Here is a 16469-nt window from a genome sequence, read left to right on the forward strand (position 1 = left end):
CAAATATGAATGTAATCAACAAACTGCAGTGGCATTAGCAATTCCTGTGACTTTGTCACCATTAGAATCACAGATATGTTCTTATCCCATTACAATTGTTGCACATATCTCAAAATGCCATTTATGGTTATCACTACTATGAAATTATTAAATCCATTGCTAAGTATTGTTATTTAATGTGTTAATGAAGAAGGATGTATATTAATATATCATAATTTTTTATTGTTTTGGTAATTGTTTCTAGTATCACTGGTTTCCTTTGTGATCCTCTGCATTTTATGCATTTAAAGATATTATTCCAAGAAGGGATTCACAGATTTCCGCAGACTGTCAAAGTAGCACAAACAAGGTTAAAGACTGTTGTCTTAAACAGTTTTTTTTTTGTTTTTGGCTGCGTTGGGTCTTCGTTGCTGCGCGCAGGCTTTCTCTAGTTGTGGCGAGCAGGGGCTACTCTTCATTGCGGTGCGCAGGCTTCTCATTGCCGTGGCTTCTCTTGTTGCGGAGCACTGGCTCTAGGTGTGTGGGCTTTAGTAGTTGTGGCACGCGGGCTCAGTAGTTGTGGTGCACAGACTTAGTTGCTCTGCAGCATGTGGGATCTTCCTGGACCAGGGCTCGAACCCTTGTCCCCTGCATTGGCAGGTGGATTCTTAACCACTGTGCCACCAGGGAAGTCCAAGACTGTTGTCTTAGACCAGGGGTTGGCAAATTTTTCTGCAGGATCAGGTAGTAAATATTTTGTGCTTTGCCAGCTATATGGTCTTTTTCTCAACTATGGACCTCTGCCATTGTAGCAGGAAAGCAGCCTAGAAAATACCTAAACAAACAGTTGTGGTTGTGTTTCAGTAAAACTTTATTTACAAAAACTGGCAGGCAGCTGAAGTTTGCTACCCCCTGGTTTAGGGCATTGTGTTATTGCTAACGTCTAAGTTTGAAGATATTTTAATTCAGCTCAATTCACCCTTTACTGGATACTTACTATGTGCATACATTCATCCAAACATGTACGTATTGAGTATCTTCCACGTGCAAAGCATGTGCAAGAGATTTCGGGGTGAATCAGCTATTGCCTCTGCTTGGACAGTCCAGTGGGGAAGGCAGGTGAGCAGAGTCCAGAGCTGTGAGTGTTGCGGGCAGGGGTGGGGGCCAGGGGCCTAGAGGAACACAACCTTGACATCTAACCCAGTTTTGAAGGAATCTGGGAAGGCTTCTTACAGGAACTAAGGAGGACATATCAGCAATAAGCAGGCACGAGGGGAGGGAGGAAGCAGCGTGAAAAGGCTCAGGCCAGAGGAAGCTACTCAAGCAGTGGCTTGGAGGCAAGAAAAAAATGTTCTTGGACTTGCTTAGAAGCCTGGAGCTCTGTGCAGTGAGAGATAAGGCTGGGTAGGTAAGCAAGGTTTGGAGCAGGAAAGCCTTTGTAAAGGATCTCCTGTTCATCCTGACAAACAGGAATAAGGAGCTGTGGGAAGGGTTAAGAAGGAAAGGAATTGATAGTATTTGCATTTCGAAAGATCATGCAGACATTCCAAGGAGCACAGAGATGAATAAGACAATCAGCATGTTAATGAGCTCACAGCCTAGTAGGGAAGACAGAAATATAAAATTCCATTAGAAGGTGGTATATTCAGTGTAATGGTAGAGTCAGATGTAAGGGGTAGGAGAATCCAGAGAAGAATCTTTTCAATTCTGTGTCTGAAATGATGCTTAGAAGGGATAACATGAAGGGAAGTATTGAAGGAAGGAGCCTCCAAATAACCCAAGGTCCTCCAGAAAACATTAAACCATGGACTGCTAGGTCCCATACTGAGGGAGGGAGGACACACATATCTCTGGTTGTACTGTAATTAGGCTTTTGGTCCCCTCCATCTCAGGCCTATAGAGTGGCCTCCACTGTCAAGGCCATTCTGGATGTTCTGTGCATCCCCTAGAGGGCTGTTTTCTGCTCCAACGAGTTCCTCTCTGAGAAGTATTTTCTTAGCAGGATTTAACCATTCCTAGCCCAGTTTCCTAGTTAATGTCTGTAACATGCTTGAATATCACTCCCCACCTCAGCTTGAACTTTCTAGAGAAGTGGTTTTCAACCCGTGGGCTCATTAGAAGGTAAAGAAATCAGATGAGGGGGTCCTGACCAACAGGTTTTCAAAAGTAAAATGAAACAGAAAAGAAAATATCAGAAGGCATCACACGTAATAAAAATAAGAATTATTTTGTGAAACTTGTGTTTCAGCTGTGTGTGCATATTTGTGGTGTGTACCGGGTCACAATGTTCGATGTATGTCTTACTGTGGATCATTCACAAATGTTGAAACAGTGCTCTAGAGAGTGATGTATCTAGAGCATACTTGGAGTTTAACAGGCTGCATTTCCACTTTATGAACATTTATCTGTAAGTCATAAATTTGTCTTCATGGCTGAAAAAATCTGTTTTCTTTATTCTCAGAGTTTTGGAGTTGGAAGCACCATCTAAGGTATTCTAGAAGAAAAACTTCTGGTCCAGTGTTTTTCAAATTATGGGTCACAACACTTCAGTGGGTGGTGAAATCAATTTAGTGGGTTCTTATCAGAATTTTTTTTTTTTTTTTTTGGCTGTATTGGGTCTTCATTTCTGTGCGAGGGCTTTCTCTAGTTGTGGCAAGTGGGGGCCACTCTTCATCGCGGTGTGCGGGCCTCTCACTATCGCAGCCTCTCTTGTTGTGGAGCACAGGCTCCAGACGCGTAGGCTCAGTAGTTGTGGCTCATGGGCCTAGTTGCTCCGTGGCATGTGGGATCTTCCCAGACCAGGGCTCGAACCCGTGTCCCCTGCATTAGCAGGCAGATTCTCAACCACTGCACCACCAGGGAAGCCCCTTATCAGAATTTTTTTAAAAAAGAAGAAAAGAAAGGAAAAGAAGAGAAAGAAGAGGAAATAGCAAAGTGAATAACATAGTAAGGATAAGTATTTTTTCTTGAAACTTTTCTTTCAGTTTTGTACTCACATGTGAGTCATATACATACAGTATACATATATGAATAGGTATATTGGGTTGCTATACAAAAATGTATTTCCTACTGTGAGTTGAGGTCAGAGACATTGAATGAAGTCCAACCTCTTACTGTGTTCAGGAAGTAGCTGGTTACATTTCTGATGGATGGCCACCCAACCTCTGCTTCAAGACAGCTGCTGATGCAGAGCTCAGCCCTTTCGTGCAGTTGACTTTGTTGTCAACCATTCCTAATTGCCATCAAAGGGTCTTCTTTATAATGCACTGCCATTGGCTTCCCTGTAAGGAACCATTGGGCCTCCTAGTCCAATATGGAAAACACAGAAGGCATCTTCACCACCTTCATTTGACAGTCTATCTCTTATCTAACGACACTGGCATATGTTCACTATATCCTCTCTACCCCACACCAATCAATACCAGCCCTTTGAACTCTGACTCAAGTGGAGATGGGTCTAGAGCACTTCTGCCAAGTGATCAACCTAGAAAACCACTTTTTCCTAGGATATGGACACTAGGCCTTTTCAACAGCAGGTAGTCCAGAGAATTCATATTGAGTTTATGATCAATGCCCTCTGCCTTCCCCATGGATCTTTGCCACACCAGGTTTTCTCTGCCTTATTTCTATGCCATCGGCTTTTTTAAAAACCTAATATAAGATTTTACATTTATCATTTGAATTGGCTTTGCCCTTGGTTTCTGCACACGGAGGTCATTTTGACTTTTTATTCTGTCATGAATGTCTTGTGAGGTTACGTCCCAAGCAACTATTTGCACTTCCTAAAGTTCTTCTTTTTCAGATAGTTTGTTAGTGTATATAAATGGAACTGATTTTTGTATTTTTTTTTTGTATCTTGCAACTTTATTGAATTTGTTCATTAGTTCTAACAGTTTTGGGGTGGAGTGTTTAAGGTTTTCTATATATGATACCATGTCATCTGCAAACAGACAATTTAACTTCCTCCTTTCCAATTTGGATGGCTTTTATTTGCTTTTCTTGTGTAATTGCCCTGGCTAGGACTTCTAGTAGTAGATTTCTTAGAAGTGGTCAGGGTGGGCACATTTGTTTACCCTTGTTCCTGATCTTAGAAGAAAATTTTTCAGCTTTTCACTGTTGAGTCTGATGTTGGCTGTGGGCTCATCATATATGGCCTTTATTATGTTGAGGTGAATTCCTTCTATACCTAATTTGTTGAGAGTTTTTATCGTGAAGGGATGTGGAATTTTGTCAAATGCTTTTTCTGCATTTATTGAGATGGTCCTCTGTTTTTTTTCTTTCATTTTGTTAACGTGGTGTATCAGATTTATCGATTTGACTATGTTGAACCATTGTTGCATCCCAGGGATAAATTCCACTTGATCATGTAAGATCATTTTAATGTGCTGTTGAATTTGGTTTGCTAGTATTTTTTCTATTTCTGTGAAAAATGCCATTGGAATTTTAATAGGGATTGCATCGAATATGTAGATTGCTTTGGACAATATGGACATTTTAACCACACCTCGAAGGTATCACCTACAATTTCTACTTATAGTTTTTTCAAGTTAAAAATTTAAGGTCACTTGCAAAGTTATCTGACTACAAAATCATTCTAGAATTTTATAATCTTCTTTTCACTCTTTTACAGTTGCCTTGCTTTCACTAAGTTCAAAGGCAATTATGTTTTAGTGGTTCAGCTTTACTAAGTCTTTCAAAACCATTAAACATAGCTATCACTTATATTTTTTACTCATATTCACTAGTTTATATAATATGGCATTAAATAACATAATTACAATAACAAACATGAAAGTCGTAAATAAATTTGGAAATAAACACAATGGACTCTTGATAAGCCAACAGCTGAATTAGTGGGAACTAATGAGGATCACTGGTTAATCTAACAAACCGGTAGAGGCTGATAAGGAAAGCTTTGACTATGTGTGATATGCAGAGGTGCCGTATATTCATTTACCTACTTATGGCTAATGTTTTTATATATTATACCAATCTTTTATATAGGTTAATTGATCATTCATGTTAGGAACCCATATTATTTATTCTCTTTGGATATTCCACACTATATTTTACATGTAGTTGGTGCTTAATTTATCCACATTCATACATAGAGCTAATGCTGCACTCATCTCTTCTCCACACAGAGATACCCTATTCCTTTTCAGTTATCACAACTCAAATATATTTGAAATCTAACTTAAATTCTTCCTGGTCTCGTATACTTTCCCCAGGATGCCAGTTCACATTGACCTGTTCAAATATGGCTCTTGAAATATGCAACTTTGCACTGCACTGGCTTCCTAATGGTCTTTAGATGTATTATCTGCCAATTAGATTATAAATTCCCTGAGAATGGAATTGTGTTTACAGTTCCTTAGAGCCTCCCAGAATATAACTTCTGTGATGGATGCATGGTTGATAATCACTAATCACTTGCCAACTGAATAGCCCAAGGCAGTCACCTACTGGGTTTGATGGTACCAAGAAAAATGATTGTCCACTAAGGGTGAACTTGGCAATAGTTGAGGTGGTCAAAATGCCACAAGAAAGGGAAGAAAACAGAAAAATATACCACCCGGTGGTATTATGACTTTGGATAAATTATTTTCCTTCAGTGTCCACGTGGGTAGAATGAGAGAATGGACTAGACAGTGATTCTAAAAGTTTTGGGATCGTGATTATCTTTGAGAATCTGATAAGAAGCTGAGGACACTTTTCTTAGCAAAATGAAATGAAGTTCACACATAGAATCTTGCATGTAATTTCTGAGAGCCCTCAGACACTCGGACCAAACAATCTCTAAGATTCCTGATAACCAGGCTGGATGCTAATATTGCCAGTGGTAATGCTTCCTCCCACCAAAACGAACCAGTGGGTGTTTTGATTACTTGAATCAGCTAACTGGGTTTTGAATAGTCACTGCTGATCGAATTGTATCTGTCCCACCTGAACTCCCCTGCCCAACCACCTTCCAAAGGTGTCCTACTGACCTCTTGAGATACAGGATGCACAACCCAACCCTGTCCCGCTATTTGGAAAAGTTTTTAAGAGCCTGCCTTACTGGTGGCTGCCCATCTTTACCTGGGATGGCTGCACTTTCTTAGGCTGCTTCTTCCCCTCTAGGCTTTTCCTGGTTGGGGAAATTGGGAGGCTAGTGTTGCTATGGTGATTTGACTGGCAACTTTGTAGTTAGGATGATTTTCTTTAGTGAAAAAAGATAAAGTTGTTGTTTGAGGATGAACTAAGACAGTACTTTTGCCTGATTATCTCTCTCTCAACCTTGCCTTTGCACTTTTGTACCTCAAGAGACTCTAAAAACATTTAAACGCAAAACCCATGACAAAATCGGAGGCAAAATGTTAAAGGTTTTGGACTGGTAGTCAATCTACGTGAGCTTTCCTCTCTCACTCTATATAATGAAATTAAATGTTAATGATGTCAATCTCTTATTCGCTGAAAATGTAGCTTTCTTTCTTGCATTAAATGAGCAAATAGAAAATAATCTCTTTTTTTGTGGGGGATGGGAAGCTGTAATTTTTTACATGAAAATTGTTGCAGATATTTGCAGGTAGCCCTGGGTAGACTGTGGCACATTCTGAGAGCAGTGACGGGTCCTTTCCTCTATAAATGCCACAAGGGAAACTTAGCAAAGGATAACAGGAGAGTTTTATCTAAAGATCGTATCTTTCCTGACTTTACTGTTAGGCATTCCCGTGGCTTTCCTCTGTGAAGTGATTTTGTTCTAATTTGAGTTTGTAAATGTGTTTCCTTCCACTCACCAAGGTTTTCTCTTTGATGACAAAGTTAGTTTACATGAGAAATCCATCTTTTTTTTTTTTTTTTGCCGTATGCGGGCCTCTCATTGTTGTGGCCTCTCCCGTGGCAGAGCACAGGCTCCGGACGTGCAGGCCCAGCGGCCATGGCTCACGGGCCCAGCCGCTCCGCGGCATGTGGGATCTTCGCGGACCGGGGCACGAACCCGCATCCCCTGCATCGGCAGGCGGACTCTCAACCACTGCGCCACCGGGGAAGCCCCGAGAAATCCATCTTTAGGGAAAGGATACCGAGAAAGAGAAATGAGCCCTACATCCTACAGTGGGCATGCTTGTGACCTCTGCTTCTCCAAACACATGAATTCTTGTGAGATATGGGCCCCATAAACTCCTCATCAGCACGGTGAGCCCAAGGAAGCATCTTTTGCTGGGCTTAAGGACTCCATCTGGCTTTCAACAAGTCTTGCTAATGAAAAGCTAGGAGAGCACATATTAGAGAAATCCATGTACTGTCCAGGCATCTCCTTTTAGCAAAATGAGTCTTTACTTCCTTGCCTATTAAGTTGTTCATAAAGGGCAAACATCAATATTTTTTGCTTCCTGCCTTCCTCTAAATATCTGTGAGCAGAGGGGTTTAACAATAGAAGAGCTGAGAGGTTGTTCGGGGAGCGAACTTAAAGATGGAGAATCCCCCAATCCCTATCACCCCAATTTTTCATTCAGCATCAAGGATCTTCTCAATCTCATCTTCCCCCATCAACCCAAGTTGGCCTCACCATTTATGAGCTGTGTGACCTCAGGCAAGTTACTTACCCATTCTGTGCCTTAATTTCCTCTTCAAAGAAAGGGGCAGGGGTGTTTAATATTAGTATCTACTGTATAGAGTAATTGTGAGAAGTAAATGAGTTAAACTATTAGAACAATGCTTGATACGCATTGAAGAACATGATAAATGATAGCTATTATTAGTTATTAACAAAACCTCTCCACTCCAGTTAGGCCATTTGCACTGTCCCCCAGCCATGCACAAACATTCCCAAATTTCATTTTGTAGTTCTTATTACCTGGAAAGCTCTCCTTTCTCCCTCCAACTAGGAAGTCCATATAGAACAGCACTGGCCAATAGTAAATGCAAACCTATATGAAATTTTAAGTTTTTTGATAGGGACATTTAAAGGGTAGTAAGAAACAAGTGAAATTAATTTCAATAATATGTATTTTTAACTCACTGAATCCAAAATATCATCATTTCAACATGTAATCAATATAAATATTAATGAGATATTTTACACTTAAAAAAAATCCATTGTACATTTTACACTCACAGCACATCCCAATTCAGACGAGCCACATTTCAAGTACTGACTAGCCACGTGCGCTAGTGCTACTGCATTGAAGCTCATGGGTATAGAGTGAGCAAGTGGCCAAGGGTTGCCTGCCGGGCCTGTGAGGTGGGTACATCCCTTACATAATGGCTAATCCATGCTGAGCATTTACAGTGTGATGCTGTTACCGAACCAAACTTGGGTCTGCTTGCCCGAGCGAAGTAAAGCCGATCTACTGACACCGGGTTGTGGTGAAGGAAAGTACAGCGTTTATTGCGGGGCACCAAGCAAGGAGTCCAGGTAGCTAGTGCTTAAAAGACCTGAACTCCCCGAAGGCCTTCAGGGAAAGGTTTTTAAAGGCGTAAGGGAAGGGGGTTGTGGGGTGTGTGGTCAGCTCATGGACACTCTCCTCTGATTGGTTGGTGGTGAGATAACCGTGAGTCAATATCATCAGCCTTCTGGTTCCAACTGGTCTGGGGTGTACGTGCCTGTGAGCAGCACACAGTTAACTTCTTCCACCTGGTGGGTGTTTCAGTTTCTGCAAAACAGCTCAAAGGATGTGGCTCAGAATATTATCTATAGCCCTTGAGGAGGAACTAAAGGTCCTTGACTTTGTTGAATGGCTAAACTATTATTATTTTATCTTGTTTGACGTTTTTTTTTTTTTTTCCTTTCTGCACTTTCTCACTTTTCTGATTAAATTTATTCTTTGACTAAAGTTTTTCTACAGGCAAAAGGCAGGCTGAGGACATTGGGAAGAGGGGGCTCCTGTTCTGGGAGGGCCCCATAGTATCCTGCTCAGTTACATTGCCAGGCGCTCTGCTGGGATACAGAGCTCATTTCTCCTTTATGACGGCCCTCTTAAGTAGGTACTTTTATCACCCCATTTTCGGATGAGAAACTAGAGACTTAAAGAGGTGAAATAGCAGCTAGTGAGCAATAGAGGCAGGATTGTTCTCTTACCCCCTGTATGCTGTCCCCCAGAAGGAAGCTGGACCTTTTTTTTTAATCCTTTTATTATTCTTTTTTAACAAACGGCCCCAGGGATAGGGGACCAGGGGAGGGGGAAGGAGGGGAAGCAAGGCCCCAGCCCCGCAACCCTTCCCCACACACCCCTTTCCCCCTTATATATTTATAAGGAGGTGGGGACAAAGGGCGCTCCCTCAGCGGGGTGGGGGAAATCCAGGCTCCTTGTCCCATGGGGACCCAGTCCCCTGTGCCCTTCGGGACGGCCCTTCTCGAGAGGGTGGCCCCGTCCGCTCCCAGGGCTTCGGCGTCCAGCGCAGGGCATCCGGTGGGGAGGCCTGCTGGTAGAGGTCGATGCGCTGGCTGTGGAAGACTCCACTGTAGGTGGAAGGTGGGACCTTGAGATGGGAATTGAGACCAGAGAAAGACCTTCCAGCTGGAGGAGTACGTGATGACCCAGGTCCCCCAAGGTTGCTGTTCAGTTTTCGATAACCCTGGAATGGCTTTAGTTCTACTGGGTGTAGCTCTGCTCGCCCCAAGCTAGGGCCGAAGGGCCTGGCAGGTGAAGGCAGCACCCGGGGAGCAGGAGCAGGCGGGGGCCGCCCAGCCAGGCTGGGGGGCCGCAGAGCAGGGCCCACAGGTAACAGAGAAAGGGGGGGATCGGGCAGGAGGCGGCGCTGGTGGCAGGGAGCCGAAGTTCACCACGGGTAGCTGTGAGTCCACCGTGGGTAGAAGCATCTGCTGGGCAGGGGCCCCAGAGGGGAGGAAGCCACTTTGGCCACCAGGTTGCAGAGGAGGAGGATAAAGATCTGAAGGGGATGGCAGATCCTGTCGCACCTGAAGCAAGGGTAGGTCTGGCAAAGGGCTGGGGCAGAAAGCTAGAGGGTGGAGGAAGGAAGGTGGAGGGTAGAGAACTCCTCCAGCTGGCAACTTCCCCAGCTCTGTTGCTTGCAGCGTGGAGAAATCCAGAGACTGGCCCTTGACAGCTACACCAGAGAGCAGTGCCGAGGGTCGGGCTGGGCCTGGGAGGAGGTACGGGGCTGTGATCTGCAAGGGTGCAATGAGGGTGTCCCAGGGTGGAAACCTTCGTCGTTGAGATATAGCTGAGAGGCCGTGGTTCCCCCTGAAACCTGAGAACTGCGCTGCCCAGGGCTGCCATAGAAGACCTCAGGGTACAAGCATTGGCCTGAGGAGCTGGTCTCTGGGCCACAGTGCCCAGAACCCAGGTTCTTGGATTGTGGCTCAGCTGAGGCAGAAGCACTGGGGAGCAGCCCCCAGTCTCGGGCGATGAGAATGGCCTCAGTGACTGATACCGTTAGCTCCTTCTCTGCTTTTAAACTGTCTCCCACCACTAGGCCCAAGTCCGAGTCCATGTGAACATTTGGCAAGTTGGCACCCTTGTAGTTTTGTGAAGAGTAAGAATGGCCGTGCTGCAGAATCTTGTTGGGTTTTCCCATGGCAGTTCATGCAATTAGTCACCCTAGAACATTTATACTTGTTTATTTTGTGAACAGATTGTGAATAGATGGAATCTGTGCTCTCCTGACCCCTGGGAATGGGAACTGTCAGGGGAAGGCTTGTTTACGAAACATCTGGAAGGCAGAGTCCTTGAAACCGAATTCCTATGTGGAGATCTTTTTACCACAGTCAAGGCCATGCAAGGAAAAGCGGATGATCTTTAAACAGTGCTTAAAACTGGCCCTAAAAAGGATCTACTTTCTTTTATTGGAAAGGACTTAAAAAACATGACCTGGGATTTCAAATCCAGATCACTCTTAGGTGGGAAATGTTCACTCTCATTTTGATAAGTCTTGCTTCCAGAAGTCAAACGCTGTTAGTTTACATAGCCATCAAGCTTTCCTTCCCTCTGCTGTAACTGAACTACTGCTTCTCATTCTGTTTTGTTTTTTAATCAACAAAGGCCAGATTTTGACAAGAGTTGGACCTTAATCCAAGAGCAGCTCCAGATGGATTCCATGGTCATCAGGGGCCTCGATCCGGACACCAGCTATCAGTTTGCCGTGAGGGCCGTGAACCCCCACGGTCTCAGCCCCCGTAGCCAGCCGAGTGACACCATCCGAACCGCCCGTGAGTACTGTGGTCCTTCTGAAGGACAGACAGACGTAGCTGCGTTGCTGGGATTGCCTCCTGAGGACCCTCTTGACAGAGGTTGCTTAGCTCCCCGCAAAAGGGCAGTCTGGAAGGGGGTGTCCTCAGCCTTTCCTGCTGTGGTTTTCCCAGGTCTTTGGAAGTTAGAGGCCCTCCACAGGGCCAGGCTGCTTCTTTGTACAGGAGGTCAGCAGAAGGTTTATTTTTGCATTATCCTTAGGGAGTTTGAGGTCAGTTTTCTTTCCTGAGTACAAAACAGAGCACGTACCAAGATGTGCAGCCCCTGCCCCTTTCCATCTTTTGGAAAAAATGGGTTCAGCTTAGAATCATAGGAGAAAAAATGCTGCTCCCAGACCCTTCAGGGTTATTCTTCACCGGCAAATCAAGGACGCTCAAGTAAAATCAGCCCCTCTGAAGGATGGTCAAGGAGAATCCAAGTTGCTAGCATGCCGATGTGTAGCTGGGGGTCTGTAGCATAGGCTCTGTCATAGTGCCTCTCTGGGGGCCTTGGGGAAGCTTGGACCAGTTCATCAAACCATCTGGAATTTTGTGAAAAGTCAGATTCAGATTGCGGTCTGGGGTTTAAGAAGCTCCCACACGATTCAAGGACTACATTTCGATTGCTTAGTCCACCTTGTCAATCTGGCTTAGAAACCTTTGTCCTTTGGAAGTGGGAGGTACATGTACACAAACGTAGAACCCTGTGTCGTGGGGAGATCTCAGAACTGAACTGTTGGCACTTCTTTTGTTTGAAAACTGGAATCTTTTCAATTTTGCCAGTAAATTCTTCCAGGTTCTTGTGTCTGAGGAGCCCCACTACCGTCCCTGGGTCTCTTCAGCCAGGAAAGGAGCTCTCAGAAAAGAAGCCTACTTAGCACTGCCAGAGGCTTGCCTTGGCCAGCACAGAGCCCTGCGTTCATTGGTTAGCTGATCTTTCTAAACTCCTCCCCTCTGCTTCACAGCAGCCCTACAGCTGACTTCCGTGCCCACCTGCTGTTTCCAGGGGTGGAGATTCACCAAGTTCCCTAAGTCCTAGGAATTTTGGCTCTTCTAAAACCAGCCCTTACCCTAACCTTGAATGTTAGGACTCCATCCTTCAAATTGGATTGTTGGGGAATATGGGGATGTAGTGAGGCCACACCCTACACACACACACACACGCACACGCACACGCACACACACACACACACCTACATACACAGTAACTACCAGCACCCAACAATTGTTTCACTGCTCTTCTTTAGAATTTAGAAGCTAAAACTCCCCATTCATTCAGCAAGGGATGAAGCTCCTTCTTTCTAGAAGAAATGTTAACAATTTTATTTCAAATCAAAGGAGGGCCAACCTTCCACTCTTGCTGGATGAGATCTACTGTGTAATCTTTGGTTAAACTTTGTGATGCATGGCCAAAAAATGGGGCAACAGTAGCTGAGGCAGGCCTCACGATCTGACTGTGTTTTGAAACACGTAGTTTGTCTTTTTGTATCATAAACCGAGCAGGCACTCTGTGTTGTGTGCCTACCCACCCTTCCCCAACACTGAACTGCTCCGCTCCCATTTTGTGAGCTGCCCCATTTTCACTTCTTTCCTTCTATCCCCTAGTATCTCCTTCTCCGCAGAGGCAAGGAAGTGCAAAAAGGATGAGCTCTAACACCTCAGCTGGCCCTGACATGGGTGTGGACACTGGAGTCAGGGGAGGGGGCATGGAGGGGCATCTCTTGAACTTTTTCTTTTTCAGCTGAAACACTAGTCTGGTCTTGGAGTTTCTGATAAGTATTTCCCCTTTGGTAGATGCCAGCTCTGTGAATTAAGTGGGATAAGGTATGTGAAAGTGCTTTACAGATATGTAACATTTTGTTACAGTTGGTCTCCTTTGTGAAGTAAAATTTATCCTTTCAAAGTAATTGTGTGCAGGGGATGTGGCTGATTCAGTGAAAACTGTCAATTATGAAATATTCTTAAATAAGTCGAATTTCACTGTTTGTATATATATGGTTACTCAAATCAGGGTAACAGAAATAGAATTTATCAGATAGCCTGTTTCACGAATATATAAGAATGTGCTGTCATTGGTATTTCAATTGTGATTTTTCTGGTCATGATCATTTCTAATGTTTTAGAAAAACCTGTATTCTGGCAGATTCACACTTCTTATTCTGCTGTTTGTCTAGACTATTATTTTACCTCCCAAACCCACTTTTGCATATATAAAAATGCCTAATTACCAAATAGCCCTTATTGGAATTATAATAAATTCTGAATAGCAGAGCTACCATTGGGGAAGGCTCCTATGAGCCGGCAGCGTCTCGAGCACTTACCTGGGAAACCCCATATTAATCCTTACGAAAACCCTGTACCAGAGGAATAGTATCCCTTTTTAATAGTATCCTTTTTTAAAAAAATAGATTTTTAAAAATTGAGTCTTTGAAAGATTACATATTTTCCCAAGAATAATAATTGTAAAGGCAGGATTTGAACTTCGGTTTGGCTGACTGCTAAACCACTTCCCTGAGTGAGATTCAAATTAAAGAATGTTCTTCTTCTTCTAGTGCAAAATGGCATGAGAAAGGTAAGGTCATCAGTTAAATAAAGTACAGGGGACAGTCCTTGTAGAATCTGTGGACTAAGGAAGTTCTGACAGCACAGAACAAGAATTTTAAGAATTTTTTTTTCTTTTAAAACCTGTCAGGTGTATTGCACATACCAAAAGGTGAGTAAAACATACATACAGGTCTGAAATGCTACCAGCAAGCATCAGTATAGCCCTGGTAGTTTACAGCTGGCAGCCCTTGTGATTGGTTAGACCCAAGCCAAGAAGTTGTTAAATATTTTGAACACCTCCTGAAGGAATTTGTGAGATGCGTATTCCTACATGTCGGGCTTCCCCTTTCTCATAGCTCCTACCCGCCCCCACCTCCGGGTCCTTCCTTCATGGATGTTTTGTGGGTTCATGCTCCCTGAACCGTGAACCTCAGGACAGATGTCAAGTGGACTACCAAGGTGCAGCGGGCTCCATGGGAACCCTTGGATCGCACCCCAGACACTGCTACTCGCTGAGCTCCTCTGTCACCTGTTTTAGGCTTGCATCCACCTCCTTTCATAAAAAATACAACACATCGCCTCTAGTTACTCACAAAGCATTGACTTCCCCTGGACCTATCAGTGCCCGACCCTGTTAGCAGACCTTGGGTGCTCTGTGTCTGTAGTTACTGAAAGCCAGGGCCCAGCGTTTTCCTTAATTGATGTTCAGCCTGAGTGAGAAAGAGTGAGGGTTTTGATGGCTTCACCGGGGAATTGTGAGGTGTGTTCAACGTCCGCATCTTAGCTCAGCTCCACAGCCTTACAGGTAGAAAGGGAAGGAAAAATTAAGATGTTTTAGTGTCCAGATCCTCTGCTGAGAACTAGATCATTTCCGACCTTGACTAATAAAAACGCCACCCTGTATTGACTCCCATCCTCTCAGCAGAGATTTTCCACACGTCAGCACCTCTTCTCTTCCTCTAAGGAAATACAAGAAAGACAAAGATCACGATTCCTCATTCTTTACCCCATTCTACTCTACTTTTTTTCTTCCAGAAAGCAATGCCAACAACGTTATAATTTGCCTATTATTCCATGGCGTTCTATTTTCCCTTGGTTGATCTTATAAATTAGCCAGTCAGAACAGGACTGGTGGAGCCTCACAAACACAGGGGCACATATGTGGCTTTGTAGTAAGACACGTATTCGCCCCGTCTGGTGGTCACTTATTCTCTGGGATCCAAGCTTAGCTTCATCAAGAAGGATGGAACAAGTAATAAGGGATATGAATTGTAAATAATAGAAATGGCAGAAGTCAGAAAGTCAGGCGTTTTCTTTCTTTTTCCCAAAAGCAAATGAAATGAAATGAAAAATCACTCATATGTGTAACCAACTCTAGGATTATATAACCTTCCCTGGGTATGGAGCTTGGTCCTACCACCCTAAAGCATTTAATTTCTCGTGTTCTATCCTCATGATATAAGCAGAGAAAGAACCAGTAAGTTTTTCACTGAAGTGAAATTGGTATCCTCAGGGAAGTCCCCAGTGGAAGGTGTACTTTTGTTCCCAGCAAAAGTCATTTTCCTCCTTTCTGCCTCAGGGCTTTTGTACCTGCTGTTTCCTCTACTTGGAACTCTCTCTCCCCAGTCTTTCTATGTCCCTATGACCTCCCTCCCTTTCTTCTTTTATATCATAGCTCAGATGTCACTTCCACAGACAGGCTCCCCTAAACTTCACACACCGTCTCCTCAGCCCCGTTCCCTGCTTTGCTATGGCCCTTTCACTGCCTGAAACTCTTTACTTATCTGTCTCCCCCCTTCAGTATAAGCTCCATACTGGACTTGGATCGACTCATTCAAGGTTGTGTTCCTAACACCCTGTACAAAGTAGGCGCTCAATAAAATATTGATTGAGTACATGAATGACTGAATGTGACTTCACAAGCCAAGAGCCCGTGACTACTTTGGTGGCTGGATAATTTTCTACTGCTACTGTCTGGGAAATTTGAAGAGAAGATGTGAGCAGAAAGTTGGTCTAGGGACCCACCAGGCCAAAAATGGGTTTGCCCATTAGCAAGGTTTATAGGCAAAGTCGAGCTCCCAGAATTGCAATGAGACACAAGTAAGGACAAATTAGAATGAAAGAAGAAGGGAGGAAGGAAGGAAGGAAGGAAGGAAGGAGGGGAGGAAGGGAGGGAAGGAGAAAGCAAACCCAGAGAGTTTTAAGTTCAAGGCAATAAGGATGGAAAAGAGGCCTTTGAGAGTGATCAATAGAGTTCCATTTGCTAATAAGGAGATTGAGGAAGGGAAAGACATTTCCCAACTCTTTCGAATCAAGCCCTTATTTTACCACTGTATTCTTTTTTAAAAATTTTTTCATTATGAATTATGATCATTTTTATAATTGAAAAGATGATGGATCTGAAGATTTAGGAAGCTGGTTAAGGAGATTATTACATTGATATTTTCCATTTTCCTATTAGCAGTAAATTTTTGAAACCCTTCTTTCTTTTTTTTTTTTTGAAGTTTTGAATTTTATTTTATTTATTTTTTTATACAGCAGGTCCTTATTAGTCATCAATTTTATACACATCAGTGTATACATGTCAATCCTAATTGCCCAATTCATCACACCACCACCACCCCCGGCCACTTTCCCCCTTGGTGTCCATACGTTTTTTCTCTACATCTGTGTCTCAATTTCTGCCCTGCAAACCGGTTCATCTGTACCATTTTTCTAGGTTCCACACATATGCATTAATATACGATATTTGTTTTTCTCTTTCTACTTACTTCAC

General features: G+C 43.5%; 1 protein-coding gene across 1 annotated transcript in view; it reads left to right on the forward strand.

Annotated features, from left to right (window-relative positions):
- EGFLAM (EGF like, fibronectin type III and laminin G domains) overlaps positions 1-16469 on the forward strand; it is a 176045-nt gene that overhangs the window by 81535 nt on the left and 78041 nt on the right. Inside the window, exon 7 of the mRNA XM_024123207.1 lies at positions 10965-11131. Coding sequence (XP_023978975.1) covers positions 10965-11131 — 167 coding nt within the window. The remainder of the gene's footprint in view (positions 1-10964; positions 11132-16469) is intronic.

Source organism: Physeter macrocephalus, chromosome 8 (assembly GCF_002837175.3).
Source record: "Physeter macrocephalus isolate SW-GA chromosome 8, ASM283717v5, whole genome shotgun sequence".
Taxonomy (NCBI): domain Eukaryota; kingdom Metazoa; phylum Chordata; class Mammalia; order Artiodactyla; family Physeteridae; genus Physeter; species Physeter macrocephalus.